Source organism: Leptonychotes weddellii, chromosome 1, assembly GCF_054177405.1.
Source record: "Leptonychotes weddellii isolate Sample4059 chromosome 1, ASM5417740v2, whole genome shotgun sequence".
In the NCBI taxonomy this organism is placed as follows: Eukaryota; Metazoa; Chordata; class Mammalia; order Carnivora; family Phocidae; genus Leptonychotes; species Leptonychotes weddellii.
This window is the reverse complement of record NC_138369.1, coordinates 158,639,500-158,662,340: the sequence shown is the minus strand read 5'-3', so window position 1 is coordinate 158,662,340 and position 22,841 is coordinate 158,639,500. Positions and strand designations below refer to the sequence as shown.

Here is a 22,841-nt window from a genome sequence, read left to right as displayed (position 1 = left end):
GCCCTTCCTCATCTCTTATTATAGTCGTTGGATTAAAATCTAATTTGTCTGATATAAGGATTGCCACCCCAGCTTTCTTTTGATGTCCATTAGCATGGTAAATGGTTTTCCACCCCCTCACTTTCAATCTGGAGGTGTCTTGGGTCTAAAATGAGTCTCTTGCAGACAGCATATTGATGGGTCTTTTTTTTTTTATCCAGTCTGATACCCTGTGTCTTTTGATTGGGGCATTTAGCCCATTTATATTCAGGGTAACTATTGAAAAATATGAATTTAGTGCCATTGTATTGCCTGTAAGGTGACTGTTACTGTATGTTGTCTCTGTTCCTTTCTGGTCCATGTTACTTTTAGACTCTTTCTTTGCTTACAGGAGCCCTTTCAATATTTCTTGTAGGGCTGGTTTCATATTTGCAAAATCTTCTGGTTTTTGTTTGTCTTGGAAGCTTTTTATCTCTCCTTCTATTTTCAGTGACAGCCTGGCTGGATATAGTTTCTTGGCTGCATATTTTTCTCATTTAGTGCTCTGAATATATCATGCCAGTCCTTTCTGGCCTGACAGGTCTCTGTGGAAGGAATGTTCCAATCTAATGTTTCTACCATTGTAGGTTACAGACCTCTTGTTCCAGCTGCTTTCAGGATTTTCTCTCTGTATCCGAGACTTGTAACTTTTCCTATGAGATGTCGGGGTGTTGACCAATTTTTATTGATTTTTGAGGGGGGCTCTCTGTGCCTCCTGGATTTTGATGCCTATTTCCTTCCCCAAATTAGGGAAGTTCTCTGCTATAATTTGCTCCAATATACCTTCTGCCCCTCTCTCTCTTCTTCTTCTGGGATCCCAATTATTCTAATTTTGTTTAATCTTATGGTATCACTTATCTCTTGAATTCTGCCCTCATGATCCAGTAGTTGTTTATCTCTCTTTTTCTCAGCTTCTTTATTCTCCATCATTTGGTCATCTACATCACTAATTCTCTCTTCTGCTTCATTTATCCTAGCAGCCAGAGCCTCCATTTCTGATTGCACCTCATTAATAGCCTTTTTGATTTCGACTTGGTTAGATTTTAATTCTTTTATTTCTCCAGAAAGGGTTTTTCTAGTATGTTCCAAGCTTTTTTCAAGCCCCGCCAGTATCTTTATAATATCATTCTGAACTCTAATTCCGACATCTTACTAATGTCCATATTGATTAGGTCCCTGGCAGTTCGTACTGCCTCTTGTTCTTTTTTTTGAGGTGATTTTTTCCATCTTGTCATTTTGTCCAGAGGAGAACAGATGAATGAGAGAACAAAATGCTAACAGGGTAACAATGACCCCAGAAAAATATACACTAAACAAATCAGAAGAGACCTGAAACTGAAGGGAAAGAAAGGGAAAGAAAGAGAAAAGAAAGAAAGAAAAAAAAAAATATGATCAAATAGGATCAGGCTGGTGAATAGATCAGTGCCACACACTAGATTTTGTGTGTATTTTTGTCTGTTAGAAGAAACTTCCTCCAAAAATTTTAAAGAAAGAAAACTTCTATATGTACAAAAATAAGAGTAAATATGATGAAGGGATAGAATATGACTGTAAAGATGAAAATTATAAAAGTTTTATAAAAGAAATGGATAAGAAGTTGGTTGAAAAAAGAAAGAAGAGAAATTAAAAAAAGAAAATGGGAGAGGATGTGATTAGGCAAGAGACTAGAACAAAGCCATACACTAGAGATTTAGGGTATATTTTGGTCTATTAGAAGAAACTGTATTCCAAAATTTTAAAGAGAGAACCACTTATATTTATATACCAAAAATAAGGTTAACTACAATGAAAGGATAGAATATGACTCTAAAAATGAAAAATAGGAAAGATTTTTAAAAAAGGGATTGATAAGATGTTGGTTGAAAAAGGGAACAAGAAAAATTAAAAAAAAAATAGAAAAGGAAAAAAAAAGGAAAATTAAAAAAATTAACTTTGAAAGACTAAAGAATCATGGGGAAAAAATCCATGAATTCTGTGTGCAGTATTCCCCTAGTGCTGGAGTTCTGCTGTTCTCATTGATCGGTAAACTTGGTCTTGGCTGGCTGTTTTTGCTGATCTTCTGGGGGAGGGGCCTGTTGCAGTGATTCTCAAATGTCTTTGTGGGAGACAGAATTGTCCCGCCCTTGCTGGGGCTGGGCCAAGTAATCTGCTTGGGTTTGCTCTCATAGCTGTTGTTCCCTGCAAGCTTTCAGTACAGCTTTGGAGGATGAGAGTGAAAATGGCGGCCTCCCAGTCTCCACCCTAGAGGAGCCAAGAACTTGGGGCCCCACTCCCCAGTGAGTCCCCAGAGAAAAGCAGTCAGTCACTCCCAGCTCCCCGGTCTTTGGCCACACTCGGTGCTCACCCAGCCTGTGACCAAGCATTTCTGTCTCTGGCACATGACCCCGTGTGGAGTTTACAAACCCAACAGATCCCTGCAGTATGCTCTGCACTGCTCCTCCCAGGGGAGGAAGGGGTGTCTCCCGGATCTGCTGCATGTTAGGTCCCTGCTGGTAGAGCAGTGGACCGACTGTGCTGCAGATCACAGTTTACGGTGATCCCGAGTTGAGAGCCCATTCCTCGGCTCTGTCTCTGCAGCTGGTTTCCCTGCTCCAATAGCTGGGAGCTCTAGCACACCCAGGCACCCCCAGTCTTTCTGTGACCCCGAGGTTCCTGAGATCACACAGTCCCAGCGAGTGTTCCCTCCCTGCTTAGCCACTGGAGCGACGTCCTTCAGCAAAGCAGACTTCTAAAAGTTCCGATTTTGTGCTCCGCTGCTCTTTCACTTGCCAGTAGCGGCTGACAGAGGCTCCCCCCACCCCCACCCCCCACGATCTATCTTTCTGAATATCACCTCGGATTCACTTCTCTGCATGTCCTACCTTCCAGAAAGTGGTCGCTTTTCTTTTCGGAGTTGCTGCTATTTTTTTCTTTGATCTCCTGTTGAGTTCATAGGTGTTCAGAATGGTTTGATCCCTATTTAGCTGAATTCCTGGGACCAGGTGAAATTTAGGTTCTCCTACTCCTCTGCTATCTTGCTCCTCTAAATAAATAAATATTAAAAAAAAATGCATCTAAGTTACTGAATGAGTTAATCAGGCATAGTTACTTTATGTCAATATTAAAAAGTAACAGAGAGCTGGTTATCTTCTAAAAATGGTGTATTTAGTTTTAGAAAATTTGATCTATAGAGCTTCTTTTTTTTTTTTTTTTTTTTTTTTTTTAAAGATTTTTTTTTATTTATTTGAGAGAGAGAGAATGAGAGACAGAGAGCATGAGAGGGAGGAGGGTCAGAGGGAGAAGCAGACTCCCCGCCGAGCAGGGAGCCCGATGTGGGACTTGATCCCGGGACTCCAGGATCATGACCTGAGCCGAAGGCAGTCGCTTAACCAACTGAGCCACCCAGGCGCCCTATAGAGCTTCTTTTAAATAGTTATTACACAACATATCCAGTTATCCAAAATGATCACTTCAAATTTTTGACATAAAATTACCTTGTATAATGCTCACATTTTCTCTTCTCTATGACAAGAGGGCATACATTCAGCTTACTAACAAATTGCCAAATCATTAAAGTATCATTAATATGGATTCAAAATAATTCCCTAAAATTATCATCTGATCCACAATAAAACACTGGTACAAACCCAGACTCTGAAAATAATAGTGAAGTTCAAGTTCTACAGAAGCATCAATATCTGAGGTAAACACTGTGACCCTGCAGCTTTGGTCATGGCCAGAAAATTAAAGGCCCAAATAGATCAAGAGAAGTTGCATAATGTCCTACATAATTCCTAAGAGATGTGTCTCAATGATTAGAAGTTATGGCACTCTCAGTACTGGGATCAGCTGGAAGCTGTGTCTAAATCTCACCTTGTTCCCAATGTGGCTATGACCTATTGGCCTTCCCATGGATTAAAAGGAAACTGGCCCACATTAGGTGGACGTCTGATAGAGAAGGCTTCTACAGGATGTGAAACAAGATTGCCCTTAATAAGAATGGGAGTATGTTCTTTCTGGATCTGTTTAAATGGGATTAAAATCACAAAAGTGCAGAAAGGAAATGCATCATAATATTCAGATTGTACTACTCAGGGTGATTAGAACCACTGTGGAGACAAGGTGACTTTCCAAGGAACTGCACTTTAGATGATTTCCTTTGGAAAAATCCAGTCCAAAAGAGGCTGGAAACTATAGACATAGAGGCAGGTGACCTAACATTATAAATCTGGAAAGATGGATATGGATGTAGCTCATGAGATTTGATATTTTATGAGAAGTTTTATATGTAAAAAACAAACAAAAAAAACATGCAGATGACCTTTGTTCCTTAGCTAACCTGATTCAGGGCTTCTAAATTTGTTAATTTAGAGGCTCTGGGTGTCTCACTCATGATTACATCTGCTTTTTTGTTTTTGTTTTGTTTTTTTCACCTTGGCTCTTGGTGAGATCAAGATCTAAAATCCCAAATATAAGCAAACTACTATTCTACATTCCAAGTCTCATAAAGATAAATATAAAAACTGGTAGATAATTACTTACTTTGAGACTTCACATTCAAGAAATGTTCAGGAAGGGGCGCCTGGGTGGCTCAGTGGTTAAGCATCTGCCTTCAGCTCAGGTCATGATCCTGGGGTATGGGATCGAGCCCCGCATTGGGCTCCCTGCTACGCGGGAAGCCTGCTTCTCCCTCTCCCATTCCCCTGCTTGTATTCCCTCTCTCGCTGTGTCTCTCTCTGTCAAATAAATAAATAAAATCTTAAAAAAAAAAAAAAGAAAAAAAGAAATGTTCAGGAAAATAACTTTTGTTGAGAAGCACACTCGAAGAATTTTCCTAGGCAGATTTCTTTATAACATTTTTTTAAATTTTTTTATTGTTATGTTAATCCCCATACATTACATCATTAGTTTTAGATGTAGTGTTCCATGATTCATTGTGCGTAACACCCAGTGCTCCATGCAGAACATGCCCTCCTCAATACCCATCACCAGGCTAACCCATCCTCCCACCCACCTCCCCTCTAGAACCCTCAGTGATAGAGCAGCGGAGTATAACTTTTTTTATTACAGTAAATTTCTAATGTAGACAGTGATAGCATAATAAGACAGTTCTGAACTGCCATCCACCCAAAGCAACCACTGTTTGGATTATTTGTGAACAAGTGCTAAAAGTCCAGAACCTCTTTTAGAAAAAAGATAGAAGGGAGGCAGCAAGGATTATGAGGGAAAGTAATCCTAGAATCACCTCTGTTTATTGCTTGATCTCAACTTGTGTTGACCATCTTACCAATATGTTATATAATATATGAAATGCATATTTTGAAAAATGTAAAAAAAATGAGAAGAAATACATATTTTAAAATAGTAAAGATAGAATGGGAGGTTAGGAGGAGAGGAAATTAAAATAATAGAGAGAGAGAAATTGAGATGAAGAGAGAAAGGGGGTTAGAGTAAGTCCCAATATTTTCTCTTCATCTTTGGCTACATCTCTGGTATTGAAAAATCATCTACTTTACCCTTGCTCCTCAAAATATGTCCATGGGCCAGCAACAGACTTTCAGGCTCTATCCCACAAAATATTGAATCAGAATCTGCATTTTACCAAGATCCAAAGGTGATATATATGTACATTCCATTTTTTTTTAAGATTTTATTTATTTATTTGACAGAGAGCAAGAGAGGGAACACAAGCAGGAGGAGTGGGAGAGGGAGAAGCAGGCCTCCTGCTGAGCAGGAAGCCTCATGTGGGGCTCAATCCCAGGACCCTGAGATCATGACCTGAGCCAAAGGCAGTCACTTACCCAACTGAGCCACCCAGGAGCCCCTGTCCATTCCATTTTGAAAAATACTGCACTAGATCTCAATGTAGTGAAAGGACATGCCAAAGGAGAAAAAATGGAAACCCTGATGCAAGACAGAACTTGAAACAAGAGTACACATGCAATCATCAAATTAACTGAGCAATATAAAGAAAACTTCTATTGATTCTACAACTGTGAATACATCAGTTATTTTATAAAGCTAGATGGCAAAAATAGACATAAATTTTAAGTACAATTTCCTGCCTGTATTTTTTAGAGGGTGGGGGTAAGGAGGAGATCAGCATAAAATATAAGAAAAGATAATATGATTGGCTCTTCTTGATGTTTTTTCTTATTCATCTTAGAGCTTCTAGGAACCCTATAGGCTGTCCCATAAGCTAACATTAAAAGCAACAAATTATACTTTTGTTTATTCTATTTGAATGATGCACATTAAAATTTTATGTTATATACAATTGCTATCAGATTTTATGTGTCCAATTAATATTACATTAAGTGATAATTTTGTAAACGAATCAGCTAAAGGAAGCAGATGTGTGGGTTCTTAAAATACAGCTGTTATTAAAATTAAACAATTAGCAATATTTTAGAATAATTTTTTGTATATTGTATAACATAATTATAAAAGTGGTTTGTTAAGAGATCTAAATTTTCTTATACTGCCATTGCTTAGAGCTACAAACCAGAAAATGTTGGACATGGATTTATAGGAAAGAATGTAAAATATAAAAATGAGGAAACATTTTGTATAAATCTATAAAACACTGAAAACTAAAAGATCATATATATATATATATTTAATATAACAAAGGGCTGTATTTTCCTGACATATTTTGACTGAAAGGAAATAATTCCATCTTTTACTCTAATATTTTTTAAACTGAGATTGAAACTAATTTTCAAATGCAAAAGTCTCAGAAATGACTTTGGTTAGCAAAAATGAGTTATTTCATTAGACATATTTATGAAAAATCTTGTATCCTGTATGATTGATTTATAGTTAAAAAGGTATAATTGAGATTTTTTTGTTCTTCTATTTTTCGATGTTAGAAATTTTCTTCTTTTCAAATGTTAGAAATTTTTCTTACTCTCAGAACTGTCTAAATCACATAAAAAAATTGTAATGGTAAAGTCTTAATTAGGTAATTGTTTCCTAATTTGTGAACACAATCATATATTTTCAAGAATAAGACATGGAACATTTACCTAGTTTTATCCTTTACTAATATTTATTCTATTTTTTAATCAAATAAGATAAAGTCAGACTTCTCTGGAAATAAGTAAAACTCAATGGACCATGCAAATATCTACCCACCAAATACCTCAAATTCAGTATTACTTTCAAAGTCAAATCTTTGCATAGAGCACAATGGAGAAGCTGAACTTATATTACTTCGTTGTAATTAACATGTCTTTAAATGTTTTATTTTTTTATTAACATATAATGTATTATTTGTTTCAGGGGTACAGGTCTGTGATTTATCAGTCTTACACATTTCACAGTGCTTACCATAGCACATACCCTCCCCAAAGCCCATCACCCAGCCACCCCAACCCTCCCACCCCCCTCCACTCCAGCAACCCTCAGTTTGTTTCCTGAGATTAAGATTCTCTTATGGTTTGTCTCCCTCTCCGGTTTCGTCTTGTTTCATTTTTCCCTCCCTTCCCCTATGATCCTCTGTCTTGTTTCTCAAATTCCGCATATCAGTGAGATCATATGATACTTGTCTTTCTCTGATTGACTTATTTTATAATAAGTCAATTTCCCTCTAGTTCCATCCACATCATTGCAAATGGCAAGATTTCATTTTTTTTTGATGGCTGCATAATATTCCATTGTATATATATACACCACATCTTCTTTATCCATTCATCTGTTGATGGATATCTTGGCTCTTTCCATAGTTTGGCTCTTGTGGACATTGCTGGTATAAACATTGGGGTGCACATACCCCTTCAGATCACTACATTTGTATCTTTAGGGTAAATACCCAGTAGTGCAATTGCTGGGTCATAGGGTAGCTCTATTTTCAACTTTTTGAGGAACCTCCATACTATTTTCCGGAGTGGCTGCACCAGCTAACATTCCCACCAACAGTTTAGGAGGGCTCCCCTTTCTCCGCATCCTTGCCAACATCTGTCATTTCCTGATTATTTAATACATAGTAAAATCAAATATTTTATGCATTTTATTCAACATAACTCTTTTCCTGAAATTATCATTGCTAATTTGAAATGAAAGAGTAAGAAAATGGAACAGCTTTCTCCCTCAACTACATTGAAAATCTTGTTATAATATCTTAACTTTAGCCTGTCATTTTGATTTCTAATCCATTAAAATTACCCTCTTCTTATCAACTACTTTAAACTTAAGAAATTTTAAATTAAATGAAAATATATTAAACCTCTTTTCCATAAAGAACAAATAATCCCTGAGTGTACCGTTTAACAATGAATCTTAAAACAAACAAACAAACAAACAAAAAACAATGAATCTTAACCATGCACAGTAAGTTTAAATATCAATAAATGAATACACATCTTGAGGAAAGTATTCCTCAAGATTTATTTCATTCATGCTGAAATAAATTCTCCAACCAAGTGAAGAGCATTTATCTCAATGTAAATTTCACTGCAAATATATATTTTTAAATACTCAAATTATTCAGATGACTGTCCTCTTCCCTTTTTTTCCAAGTAAAATCTTCTTTTTTTTTTTTGTTTCAAGTTTTTATTTAAATTCCAATTAGTTAACATATAGTATAATAGTTTCTGGAGTAGAATTTGGTGATTCATCACTTACATAAACACATGAGCACCCCACCCAGTGCTCATCACAACTCTCTAGCTCTATCCATGTCATTGCAAATGGCAAGATTTCATTATTTTTTATGACTAAGTAATATTCCACATTTTCTTTATCCATTCATCAGTCGATGGATATTTGGGCTATTTCCATAACTTGGCTATTGTTGATAGTGCTGCTATAAACATCGGGTTGTGTGTGTCCATTTGAATCAGAATTTTTATATCCTTTGGGTAAATACCTAGTAGTGCAATTGCTGGATCATAGTGTACTTCTATTTTTAACTGTTTGAGGAAACTCCTTACTGTTTTCCAGAGTGGCTGCACCAGTTTGCATTCCCACCAACAGTGTCAGAGGGTTCCCCTTTATCTACATCCTCACCAACATCTATTGTTTCCTGTGTTGTTAATTTTAGCCATTCTGACAGGTGTGAGGTGGTGTCTCATTGCCGTTTTGATTTGTATTTCACTGATGCTGAGTGATGTTGAGCATCTTTTCATGTGTGTGTTAGCCATCTGGATGTCTTCTTTGGAAAAGTATCTGTTGATTTCTTCTGCCTGTTGATGTCTTCTGCCCATTTCTTTACTGGATTATTTGTTTCTTGGGTGTTGAGTTTGATACGTTCTTTATACATTTTGGATACTAGCCTTTTATCTGATATGTCATTTGGAAATATCTTCTCATATTCTGTAGACTGCCTTTTAGTTTTGTTGATTGTTTCCTTTGCTGTGCAGAAGCTTTTTATTTTGATGAAGTCCCAATAGTTCATTTTTGTTTTTGTTTCCCTTGCCTCTGGCAACATGTCTAGTAAGAAGTTGCTACAGCTGAGGTCAAAGAAGTTACTGCCTGTGTTCTCCTCTCATAGTTTGATGGTTTCCATCTCACATTTAGGTCTTTCATCCATTTTGAATTTATTTTTGCATACGGTATAAGAAAGTGGTCCAGTTTCATTCTTCTGCATGTTGTACAGTCCAGTTTTCCCAACACCATTTGTTGAAGAGACTGTCTTTTTTCCATTGGATATTTTTTCCTTCTTTTCAAAGGTTAGTTGACCATAGAGTTGTGGGTCCATTTCTGGGTTTTCTATTCTGTTCTATTGATCAATGTGTCTGTTTTTGTGCCAGTACCATACTGTCTTGATGACTACAGCTGGTAATATAGCTTGATACCTCCAGCTTTGCTTTTCTTTTTCAAGATTGCATTTGCTATTCAGGTTCTTCTGTGGTTCCATACAAATTTTAGGATTGTTTGTTCTATCTCTGTGAAAAACATTGTTGGCATTTTGATAGGGATTGCATTAAATGTGTAGATTGCTTTTAACAATATTTGTTTTTCCAATCTATGAATATGGAATGTTTTTTCCATTTCTTTGTGTCTTCTTCAATTTCTTTCATAAGTGTTATATAGTTTTCAGAGTACAGTTCTTTTACCTCTTTGGTTTATTCCTAGGTATCTTATGGTTTTTGGTGCAATTATAAATGGGATCATTTCCTTGACATCTCTTTCTGCTGCTTGCTTATTGGTGTGTAGAAATGTCATAGATTTCTGTACATTGATTTTGTATCCTGTGATATTACTGAATTCACGTATCAGATTTAGCAACTTTTTGGTGGAGTCTTTCAGGTTTTCTACATAGAGTATCATGTCACCTGTGAATACTGAAAGTTTGACTTCTTCCTTGCCAATTTGGATGCCTTTTATTTCTTTGTGTTGTCTCATTGCTGAAGTTAGGACTTCCAGTACTATGTTAAATAACAGTGGTGAGAGTGGACGTCCCTGTCTTGATCTTGACCGTGGGGGAAAAGCTCTGTTTTTCCCCATTGAGGATTATATTCACTGTTTGTCTTTTGTATATGGCCTTTATGAGGTTGAGGTATATTCCCTCTATCCCTACTTTGTTGAGGGATTTATCAAGAATGGATGCTGTACTTTGTCAGATGCTTTTTCTGCATCTATTGATAGGATCATATGATTCTTGTTCTTTCATTAATGTGGTGTATCACATTGGTTGATTTGTGAATATTGAATCACCCTTGCAGCCCAGTAATAAATCCTACTTGGTTGTGGTGAATGATTCTTTTAATGTATTGTTGTATTTGATTTGCTGGTATTTTGTTGAGAATTTAGAATCCACATCTTCTTCCTTTCTTTATAAAAGATGACAACTTTCTCATGGTAGGTATTCTTTAGCAATTATGTTCATTTTATATTGTTCATGTTGAAATCATAGCTCAAATACATTGCACTTTCTTTTAGGAGTAACCTGATGTTGTGAATTTGGCCTTCCCAACTGTACTTGAGGCTCACAGAATTAAGATTATACTTATTTAAAACTTAAATCTAAAGAAAGGAGATTAATATTGTAAAATGGCCTGATCTCTCAAATGGAGTATAACAAAAAATAACAAACAAACCAAAAAACCTGTCACTAAAGGAATATAGTTCTGTGTCCCACCCTTTTATTTTATTTATGCAGTTACATTTTAAGTTTTATTTCTGAAGTATTTTTATTTGCTCAAACCAAAATAGATTAAATGTTAAATAAACAAATATTTGCTTTTTAAAAATTGAAAAAGAGAGGGAGATGGTGCTTCCAGTTGTGTCTTGAGTAAATGAAATCTGTTACATTTTGAAAGATAATGTCACAGAATTTTTAAAACTTATATTTTATTTTCAGATGTAAAATATTTAAAAGAAGAGGATGCAAATCGCAAAACATTCACTGTCAGCAGCACACTGGATTTCCGAGTGGACCGGAGCGATGATGGCGTGGCTGTGATCTGCAGAGTAGACCATGAATCTCTCAATGCCACCCCTCAGGTGGCCATGCAGGTGCTAGAAATACACTGTAAGTAAACACTACTCCCTTCCCATTTATCTCAGCAGAAGCAAATCTCTTCATCTACATTTAAAATCATTTCAAACTATCCTGAAGTGCTACATGTGTGCAGCAAAATCTTCAGCAAAGTGAAGTACAACTATTCTCACTGGTATTAATCACATTCAGAGGAAGGTAGTTCTTGCCTGAATATCATTCTTGACAAGGAAGAGAAATAAAGGAAATATCCTTATTCAAGGTTAGAACTTCTAATTATGTTCTACATGGTGACTTGACGCTTGTGTATGCCTGTGGGTGGGGTAGGAAGAGTAATTATTTTGGCAGAGTCAATGAGAGTGGGGAATCTGAAGAGCCTTGATGGACCTTATTGTATGAAAGTAACTTTGTTATGCATAAACATGTTGTCCTTTCTGTGCTTTTAAATTTAGACAATTTTTACCTTCTATATGAGATACTCTTTGTCTTTATAAATACATTGGCATATCCATTATGTTTTCTTCATCAACTTCACCATTACTGACAAGTAATAGGAACAATATTAATTGGATGACTCCAGTGGGCCAGGGGCAGTGCTAAATGCTTCACAGGCATGATTTCATCTCATGTCTCATGTTAGGGCATCAGCATAAAAACCTGGTGAGTAGTTACCCCCTCTAGTCACAGTTTATGGACAAAGACAATGAAGGTTATAGTGGTTGTCATTTGGCCAAGTTCACACAACTAGCAAATGGTAGACTTGTAATCATGACATTTTTATTAGTTAACAAGGCCCTGGAATATAACAGGTAATCTAGACATATTTATCCACATGAAAATGAATCAACTGAAATATATAAGATAAAGTTGAAAAAGTAGAGCCCCCAGGATTGCATTTCTGAATTGAATTACTTCATTTTTTTTTTTTAAAAGTTGAATTTTTTTACACCTTTTTTTAAAGATTTTATTTATTTATTTGAGAGAGAGAATGAGAGAGAGCACATGAGAAGGGGGAGGATCAGAGGGAGAAGCAGACTCCCCGCCGAGCAGGGAGCCCGATGCGGGACTCGATCCAGGGACTCCAGGATCATGACCTGAGCCGAAGGCAGTCGCCCAACCAACTGAGCCACCCAGGCGCCCTCATTTTTTTTAATATTGGAAAGCTTTTGTTTGTGATAAAGTTACAGTGTGTGTTTAGAATTTCTGTGTAATATAAAATTACATTAAATCCTAAAATGTTAGGGGCGCCTGGGTGGCTCAGTTGGTTAAGCAACTGCTTTCGGCTCAGGTCATGATCCTGGAGTCCCTGGATCGAGTCCCGCATCGGGCTCCCTGCTTGGCAAGGAGCCTGCTTCTCCCTCTGACCCTCCCCCCTCTCATGTGCTCTCTCTCTCTCATTCTCTGTCTCAAATAAATAAATAAAATCTTTAAAAAAAAAAAAAAATCCTAAAATGTTAAATCTAAGTACTGGTCTTTTAAAATCCTCACTTTATTTTGTTTTTATTTATTTATTCAACAAGAACTTATTGATTGCCTACTATGAAACAGGCATTATTTTAGGCACTGGGGTTACATAAGTGACCAAAAAATAACATTAACAAAACAAATTAGGATTCTCTTCATGTGTCAAAATTACCACACCACAACCAGCAATAAACTCCAGTTTTATTACAGCATCCATTCTACGTAGGAATGACAGAAAAGCAAAATAAATAAAAACAACATATAGCATGCTGTGTATTAACTGCCATGGGAAACAAAATAAAGCAGAGGTGATAAGTAGTACAATTTGAGAAATTGGAATGGAATTGATGGAAAGTGTGTGTGTGTGTGTGTTAGTATATAACATATAAATAATGTGTTTATAAGTAAATATATATTTTATTACATATTAAATTATATAATTGTATGTTGTATTTCTCTACATATTTATATATAAGTATACATTATATTTATATTATGCATATATTTAAATAAAAAATATTAATAAGACCAGAGTAGAGGGATAACTGGAGAGTATTTATGGGTGAAGATCAGAAATTTACCAGGAGAATCAGACTTTTTTTTTCACTTTTTGATAAAGGAATGTCAATCTGATTATGATTTTTAATTATTGCTCACTGTGTTTTAGTTACTTTTAGTTTAATACTAATTGAAATTATTAAAATATTTTAAATACTTTCAATTATGTTGAGTTAGTTTCATTAATTTTCCTCTTGTTCTTTTTGAAACAAATTCTGCAGCAAGTATATTTTAGAGCCCAAACCGAGATTATCTTCAAATTTCAACATTTATTTTCAGTGACACCTTGGGACAATTGCTAAAACTGTTTGAGCTTTGATTACAAATTAGATAATTCTTTTCTACAAGGATCAAACTAAACAATTTGTTTATGGCATTTAATGAATTTTCAATGAATGCTACTTGCCTTAGTTAGTTCAAATTGCTGTAACAAAAATACCCATAGACTGGGTGGCTTATAAACCAAAGAAGTTTATTTCTCACAGTTCTAGAGGCTGGAAGTCCAAGATCAAGGAGCAGGTAAGGGGCTTCATCCTGGTTCATAGATGGCTATCTCCTCTCTGTGTCTGCACATGGCAGAAGGGGCTAAGGAGCTCTTCGGGGTCTCTTTTATAAGAGCACTAAGCCTGGTCATAACCTTCCAAAAGCCCCACCTGCTAATACATCACATTGGGAATTAGGTTTCAACATATGAATTTTAGAGGGACACAGACATTCAGCCTATAGCAACTTTTCTTTCCTATGTCTTATTTTACCAACATGTCTTTCAAAATGTGGAAAATTGTGTAATTTGATATGTTGAGAGGACCCAGGTTATCAACATTTGACTTGAACTTTTTTTCATTTATATATAAAGTCAAGAAGTATTTAAAAACATTATGTAATTACTAATTTAACTGTAATTTTCAACATGTAATAAAATAAAATAATAAAAATTAAGTCATAAAAATATTAAAGGTCACCAGCCAAAGACACACCACCAGAAACCCACAAATAGTCAAGCAAATCAGATATGTTTCGTTTACCATGGCAAAGAAGAGGCATACCTGATGAATCTCTGGGTACTGGTAAGAAAGAGTTTGAAGAGCCTTGTTACAGGATTTGGGTTTGTCCTGAATATTCTGAAGAGGATTCTGGATTGAATGCTGTCAGTACTGGGGACAAATCAAACATGTGTATGTTGGTAACTTTTACCTAGAAAGCAAAAACATCAAAGCAGAATTAGATTTACTGTTATAAAGATGCAGCAGTTAATCATGCTAATTTTTTGTGGTTGCTGAGTGTCCTGGTCTCTGTCTTGTTTCAGACCTGGACATGGAATAGACTTGCCTTTGCCTTCTTCCACCCCATAGTCACAGGGTAGCTCTAGCTGATTCTTGTTTAGATTCTAGAGAATTGTTTATGTTTGTTGAGAATATTTCAGCTTAGCTGTCAGATGCCAATTGTTAGCAGCCAAAGTCATTTTTAATTTCTTGGGAGTCTAAAATGGAGCTATTATATATACACTTTCTGGGCATTTTTTGCTGTTCACTATATTTCAGTGTGTGTTATTAAGCGAACTTCATGGAGGAAGGCAATTGAATTGTCTCCTTTTTTAGAAAGTTTTACATGAAAAATGTTACACTTACTATCCAATTAAAAATAACAACTCAGTTCATCATGGTTTAATAGGTAAGTGGCTAGAAGGCAGAGACCATATCTATTTAAATTCTTTCTTTTAGCATCTAGCATACCACCATTCAAGTATGTGAAGGTAATTAAAACTAACTGATGCTAATGCTGAATGTTCCTTTACGGATGCAGAGATGAAATGTGGAGTGGAGAATGGAGAGTAGGCATTTAGCAACAGTTTGCATTAACATTAGAGCAAATTGAACAAAGTGGGTGTGGTCTTCATGGCTCTGCATAGGTACCCATGTGCAATATACATGATGTGGAAATTTCCATGGATGTAAATGGGGGAACAGAGAAAGAATTGGAAGAGGAAGAAGGTGATTAGTCTAGAATTTGTGGAACATAAATTTAGGATTTCCACATTGTTTTACAATGGTCCCATCATGAATAACCACAAAGATTGGGCCAAATGGAAGAATTTTTAGCATTTTGGACCCCAGAACAAAAGAGTTGCCACTGTGGTGAGTGACAAGACCAAATATATAACCCTACAATAATGGAAAGTTATGACTATACTTGAAATTAAAATCCTGTGTAATTGTTGAAAAAGTTTGATAAGAAATTAGAAAGAAGTGTTAAACACATAGGGCAAAAAGCAAAAAATAGAGTAGGAGGAATTATATTTCTAGGCCTGTGTTTTAACCACATAACCCTGTGATATACAATTTAGGAGGACTCAGTCTCAAGTATTTCACAGCAACATGCATTTCCTTATAAGATATTAATCATAAATTTTAATGTCATTAAAGGAAGATAGTTTCTTTAAACTTGAAATTTAAGAAAATGTAGACTTTTCACTGTGAACCACAAATGCCTGCAAATTTTGCACAACAGGTAACAGCACACTTTGTACCTGAGCAGGTGGAAAATGCCACTCTCTTTCTTTTTATAGATGGAAATTCTAATTCATTGTTCTATTTTTGTGCAGATCTCTTTGAAAACAATAACTTTTTATTTGTCTGATTTAATTTTTAGAAGAACAGATTGTATAAGTCAGAGTTTATTTAATTCTCAATAAGAATAATGTATCAGCACAAACAGAAAGAAATAGGAACAAAACACAGAAAAGAAGAAAATAACTGAACATTCATTTTCTGTTTGTGACACTGACAAAAATGTTATAAAAAGTCAGCTGTTATTGAAAAGGAGAAACAGAAGAGACAGATTAGTAAAATATTCCAGAATGTTCTAGGAACTCATTTTAGTACTATGGCATTGAAATGCAATATGGATAAATAAGAACCCAAATTTTTAAGTCTCTGTGTATATGTGTGTGTTATGGTAAATTATATGTAGAATATTCAATATTATATAAATATAAATATTGAGTGTGTTATGGTAAATTTTATGTATAATATCCAATATTATATAAATATAAATATTAATATATAAATATTATGTAAGTATTCAATATATATAAAATTCATCAAATTATGAAATCTTATGCTATCATTAACATTTGTTTAGTATTTACCATTTGGTAACAGTGCCATTCTTTGCTTATAATATAAATAAATGTTTATATATGCACATCATAAAATCAAGTTCCCACTTATTCAATGCTCCCTAACCTCTCTAGCCCAGGTCAGTGTCTTTTAAATTGTCCCACGTTTGTTGTATTAACTATACTTCTACCACTTGTCTATTTATTACAGAAAACACTTGATTAAATGTTTCAGGCTATCTAGGTTTATTAGAAAGGTGAGTGTTTCAAGTAGATTTTTAAAATAACATATTTCATTCATTTGGCATCTCACTTGTGAAATGCTGATTATCTAATTACCCGGTCAACCACAAATTATCTGTGGTCTAGAGACCAATGTAAAAGGAGTCAGGAAAGGTGAAATGAAAGCTATCATTAGGTTAAATTTTCAAAAATCAAAATCGTTATTTTGATTAAAAAAATGCCACATTAATGCCTAAGGATACTTTGAAAAGATTTTTTAAGATTTCAAAATATTTTGCAAAGCTCATGAATTGTATACATGCTAGAATCATGAAGTAATCTGTGCTCCTGGACAAAAAGATACATTTATCTACATTAATAAAGTTGCAACCTCTATTTGAGATCCCTATGTGTTTTTTTTAATTTTTAATAGAAGTATAATTGGCATACAACATCTTATTAGTTTCAGTTGTACATCATAGTGATTTGATATTTTTATACATTACAAAATGATCACCTTAAGTTTAGTTAGCATCAGTCACCATACAAAGTGATATATTCCCTATGCTGCACATTACATCCCCAGGATATTTTTCTTTTATAACTGGGAGTTTGTACCTCTAAATCCCCTTCATCTATTTCACCAATCCCTCATATTTTTTCTTTTATATGTAAAAGAATATTTTATTTGTCCCTGAAATATTGAATTATTTAAAGTAATTGAGTCACCAAATATTTTAAGTGATCTGAGTGCAGGGACTCAATATGTTACTATAAAGTTTCTGTTATTAATAGAAGTAAACATTTTTTGTTATTAAATCTCAATGAAGAGTATATATTTGTGAGCAGATATTCCAAATTTTAACAAAAATTAAATTCATATATTAAACTAATACAATATATTCTTTTATTTATTTTTTATTATGTTATGTTAATCACCAAACATTACATCATTAGTTTTTGATGTAGTGTTCCATGATTCATTGTTTGCATATAACACCCAGTGCTCCATTCAATACGTGCCCTCTTTAATACCCATCACCAGGCTAACCCATCCCCCCACCCCCCTCCCCTCTAGAACCCTCAGTTTGTTTCTCAGAGTCCATAGTCTCTCATGGTTCATCTCCTCCTCCGATTCCCCCCCTTCATTTTTCCCTTCCTACTATCTTCTTTTTTTTTTAACATATAATGTATTATTTGTTTCAGAGGTACAGGTCTGTGATTCAACAGTCTTACACAATTCACAGCACTCTCCATACACATACACTCCTAATATAATATATTCTTAACTGGCCTTTCCTAATCAAGGTTATTATGAAGTTCCTAATCAAGCTTATTTTAGAATTTTTAACATTATTTTAAGCACACAAATTATTTTCATAAAAAGGCAGTCAAAAAAACTCCCAAATGATAGAATGTATGTATTATACAGATGACAATGTCTTTTGCAGTTAATTTTAAGTCAATTTAATCAAGAATAAAAACTGGATAAGAAAATGAGACAGAAATGATTTTGACAAGTAAAAGCTAATATTGAGAAAATAAGCAGAAGTGACTCATATCCAATATTTTTAACTTCTGATTAAATAACATTCTCTTTTATAAGTCTGTTTTTAAAATATAGTTCAAGGTTGATATTTCTTTTCTTTTTTTTTTTTTTAGGGGGGGAGGGGCAGAAGGAGAAGGAGAGAGAATATTAAGCAGGCTCCACACCCAGCACAGAGCCAACACAGGGCTCAATCTCATAACCCTGCAATCATGACTTGAGCCAAAATGAAGATCAGTTGCTTAACCAACTGAGCCGCCCAGGAGCCCCCAAGGTTGATTTTTCCGAAGTGACTACATATTTAACATCCCAAGTATTTCAAATTGTTCTAGTTCTATTTCCTGATTGAACTATAATACATGTACACACACACACACACACACACACACACACACATTTCTAAGAGAAAAATATATGGTTAGAAAACTATAGTCAATTGATGTATTGAACATTATTGGATTATCTTTTAATATATCAGGAAGTTTGTCATTACTCTTTACCATCTGGGTCCAAAAGACTTTTTTTTTTTTTTAATTAATAGGTTTTATTTTTAAGAACAGTTTTCAGTTTATAAAAAATTGAGCAGTAAGTACAAAGTTCCTGTATATACCCATATCCTACCCCCCTCACATTTTCCCCTTTCATTAACATCATGCATTATTGTAGTGCATACATTACAATTGATGAACTAATATTGATAGATTAGTGTTAACTAAAGTGCATAATTTACATCAGCCTTCACAATTTAATTTGTATGATTCTATAAGGTTTTGACCAATGTATAATGTCCTGCAGCCCATACATTACAATATCATACAAAATGCATTCACTTTGCATTAGTAATACATGCATTAGTAATACACATTTAAGGTTCTGACATGTCTTTTTGTGGCTTGATAGAACATTTCTTTTTATTGCTAAATAATATTCTATTGTCTGGATATATCAGAGTTTGTTTATCCATTCACCTATTGAAAAATATCTTAATTACTTCCAAATTCTGGCAATTATGGATATACCTACTATAAATATCTGTACACAGGTTTTTGTTTGAACAGAAGTTTTCAACTTCTTTGAGTAAATGACATTCAAATTTTAATTAGAACAAATTTTAGCAAAAGGCAAATTGATTATGAAGAGGCAATGTATCTTAATGTCACTAAGACTAAAACATGAAATTTTAGAAATCTAAATGTTTATCTTATACCATAAATAGAATTGCTGGCAAGACCATATTTAGCTTTGTAATAAACTGCAAACGAACTTAGAAAATGGCTACATCAATTTGTATTCCCACCAGCAATGAATGAGTGTCCCTGTTGGTCCATGTCCTCACCAGCTTTTGGAGTTGTCAGTGTTTTGGATTTAGGCCATTCTAAACAGTGGTGGTATCTCATTTTAATTTGCAATTCCATAATGACATATGATGCTGAGCATCTTTTCATATGCTATTTTTCATTTGCATATCTTCTTTGGTGAGGTGTCTATTTAGATTTTTGCCAAATTTTTAACTGGATTGTTTTTCTGGTTGAGTTTTAAGAGTTCTTTGTACATTTTGGATACTATTCATTTATCACACATATCCTTTGCAAATACTTTCCTCATTGTCTTTTCATTTTCTTAAAGTGTCTTTCTCAAGAGCAAACATATTTAAGTAAAGTTCCATCCTTTCATGGATTATGTTTTCAGTGTTGTACCTAAAATGTTGTCACTAAACCCAAGGTCAACTAGTCTCCTGTATTATCTTCTAGAAGTTTTATAGTTTTGCACATTACATTAGGTCTATGATACATTTTGAGTTAATTTATGTGAAAGACATAAGGTCAGTGTTTGGATTTTTTTTTTTTTTTTGCATGGGAATGTCCAGTTGTTCCAGCATTTGTTAAACAGATTATCATTTCTTCATTGAATTGTCTTTGCTCCTTTGTTAAAGATCAGTTGACTATGTTTATTTGGGGTTCTTTCAGAGCTCCCTATTCTGTTCCTTGATCTATTTATTTTTGCATTAATACCATACTGTCTTGATTACTGTAGCTATATAATGTCTTGAAGTTAGGTAGTATCAGCCTTCAGACTTTATTCTTCTTCTTCAATATTGAAGTTTATCTATATTTGTAAATTTATAATTAATCATTATAAGTTTGATTATATTATAATTAAGGCAAATATAAACATCAATATATTATGCTTTATTGTATTAATCCTTGATATTGTCAGGAAAGAATGTAATTCCCTTTTACCATCTGGATCTAAGAGACACGTTATTTTAGATTTTTAGGGTGTAAGGTTTTTTTTTTGAATAATGTTTAGATGTAATAATAAAGGGATAGTGAAAAACAATATTATTATACTCTTTAATAAGAGTTTAATAAATAGAGGGGCACCTGGGTGGCTCAGTTGGTTAAGCATCTGATTCTTGATCTCGGCACAGGTCTTAATCTCAGGGTTGTGCATTCAAGCCCCATGTTGGCCCAGCATATATAAAAAAATAATAAAAATAAAATTTAAATATAGCAGACTTGAATTTCTATTCCATATTTCCTGGATTTAATGATATATCTACCCAAAATGGGCAACAACTGTCATGTATGCTCCTGGAACATACCGTATTGTAAATACTGAGGTCAGATTTCAAATATACATCTCTAATGTGTTCTATTTAGTCATTGTTTCTGGTTCTTCTTACACTTGGTCAAAATGAAATACTCTAAAAAACTTTGGTGGTTCATAATTTTGTAAAAGACAATAAAAATATCTTTGCCCTGTAATTGCAAACATTTCATTTTTAGATTTATAAGCACCAACTCAATTGAAAAAGAAAATGAGTTTTAAAAAATGTTTTGTTATCAAATGCCTTCAGCATTTATCCACTTATGAACTATATAAGTTCTTATGTGCAGAAATCATAAAAATGAAAGAACGTGATATTTCCTTTTTAGCAAAATCAAGTTGCAAAATATTGCGTGATGAAGTCCTTCCCTTTGTTTCCTCATAAACAAATTGTTTACTTATTGATTTTTGAGTTTAATAAAATATGTCTAGGATTTCATAAGTGAAGACTTCTGTTTCACCATCATTAGATTCTTGAGTCCTACTGTTTTCTCTCTGAATTTATTGTCTGATCTGTCTAATAATTTTGAGATATCTTTCTCTGTCAATTTTCTTCTCTTGCCATTCTGAGCAGGAAATGAAAGATTCAGAATTCTCAACTGATCATGAAAGCTAAGCAACCAACAAACAAGCAAAAAAAAAATAGAATTGTGGTGTTTTATTTCCAGACTTCTTTTCTAGTACCATATAAGAAAACACAAAACCTGAGCAACTCTCTAAGTAAATAGGGATGCGGCAACAGTGATGATTTATATCACTCTTGCATAATCCTTCCACACCAGCGCTATCTAATAGAATTTTCTGTGATGATGGTAATGTTCTTATCTGTCCCAAAATAGTAAGTAGCCATTGTCTAGCTACATAAGGCTACTAAGCACTTGAAATGTAGATCTTGTGACTAAAGAAGTATGGTTTAAATTTTATTTAATTGTAATCAATTTACCTTGAAATTTAAATAGCCACGTGTGACTAGTTTTTGCTATATTGGACACCACCACTCTAGATGATTTCATCATACTTTCATTTTTTTATTATGTCATTCCTTTTAGCATAGTTCGGGACAATCGATGAGTTAGGGTCAAGTTCATGGTGAAGTAATTCATAGAATGTTAAAGTAGCAAGATTTTTCATACTACAGAATATATAACACCAATATAATTTCATGACATATATTAGATTTACAAAAGAGTCCAGTGTCTCTATATCATAATTGCAAGGTAGAATAATTTACAATCTATTTTGAAAGGTGAATTCTCTGTTTTTTGGAGGACCTCTAAGAAAGGACACAAATCATGAAGTGCTTTCTCTAAAAGTAGTTAGCATTGTTTCAAAAAGAAACTCAACAACTAAAATTGAGGCCATTGCACTCTAACAATATACTGAGGGTTAACCTTGCATACCTTTTTAGGAGGGAAATTTTAATTTATATTTTTATGAACAAGGCTAGTGATTTTAGTGATTATTACAGAATTGCAAAAAGTTTTGTTCTGCCCTTTAAAATGCCTTTCATTTTTCTTTGTGATTTCTACAATTTTAGAATTTGTGATGTAGTTTTTGGTTAAAGCATAGAATGATCACACTGGAGCTCATGAGCAATGATGATCAGAGTCTATCCATTCTTTGAGGGGGTATGTAAGCTGTGTCATATAGGGATGGACCATGCTTTTATAAGACCACAGTGTTTGGATGCAGGATCTAGTTACAATGTAGCTGTAAAGTGCTGCCTTGTCTTTGCCCCCTGCTCAAAATAAAGCTGTTACCTTTCTAGCCCTGTCCGCCATGGTGCTTAGCAGCCAGGGATGCATGGTCTCAGACATGTTTACCAAGTAAAACACTGACTTGAGGGGCGCCTGGGTGGCTCAGTCATTAAGCGTCTGCCTTCG

At 34.4% G+C, this 22,841-nt stretch overlaps 1 protein-coding gene and 1 non-coding gene across 4 annotated transcripts in view; both read left to right on the top strand.

The window, feature by feature from the left end:
- Positions 1 to 22,841, top strand: part of CADM2 (cell adhesion molecule 2) — a 1,012,057-nt gene that overhangs the window by 874,880 nt on the left and 114,336 nt on the right. For all 3 annotated transcript variants that reach the window (XM_081798557.1, XM_081798566.1, XM_031041510.2), the window contains one exon: positions 11,303 to 11,473. In XM_081798557.1, coding sequence (XP_081654683.1) covers positions 11,303 to 11,473 — 171 coding nt within the window. The remainder of the gene's footprint in view (positions 1 to 11,302; positions 11,474 to 22,841) is intronic.
- Positions 22,645 to 22,775, top strand: LOC115945081 (small nucleolar RNA SNORA63). Its single transcript, XR_004079565.1, has one exon. It is a non-coding gene; the product is annotated as a small nucleolar RNA SNORA63 (small nucleolar RNA).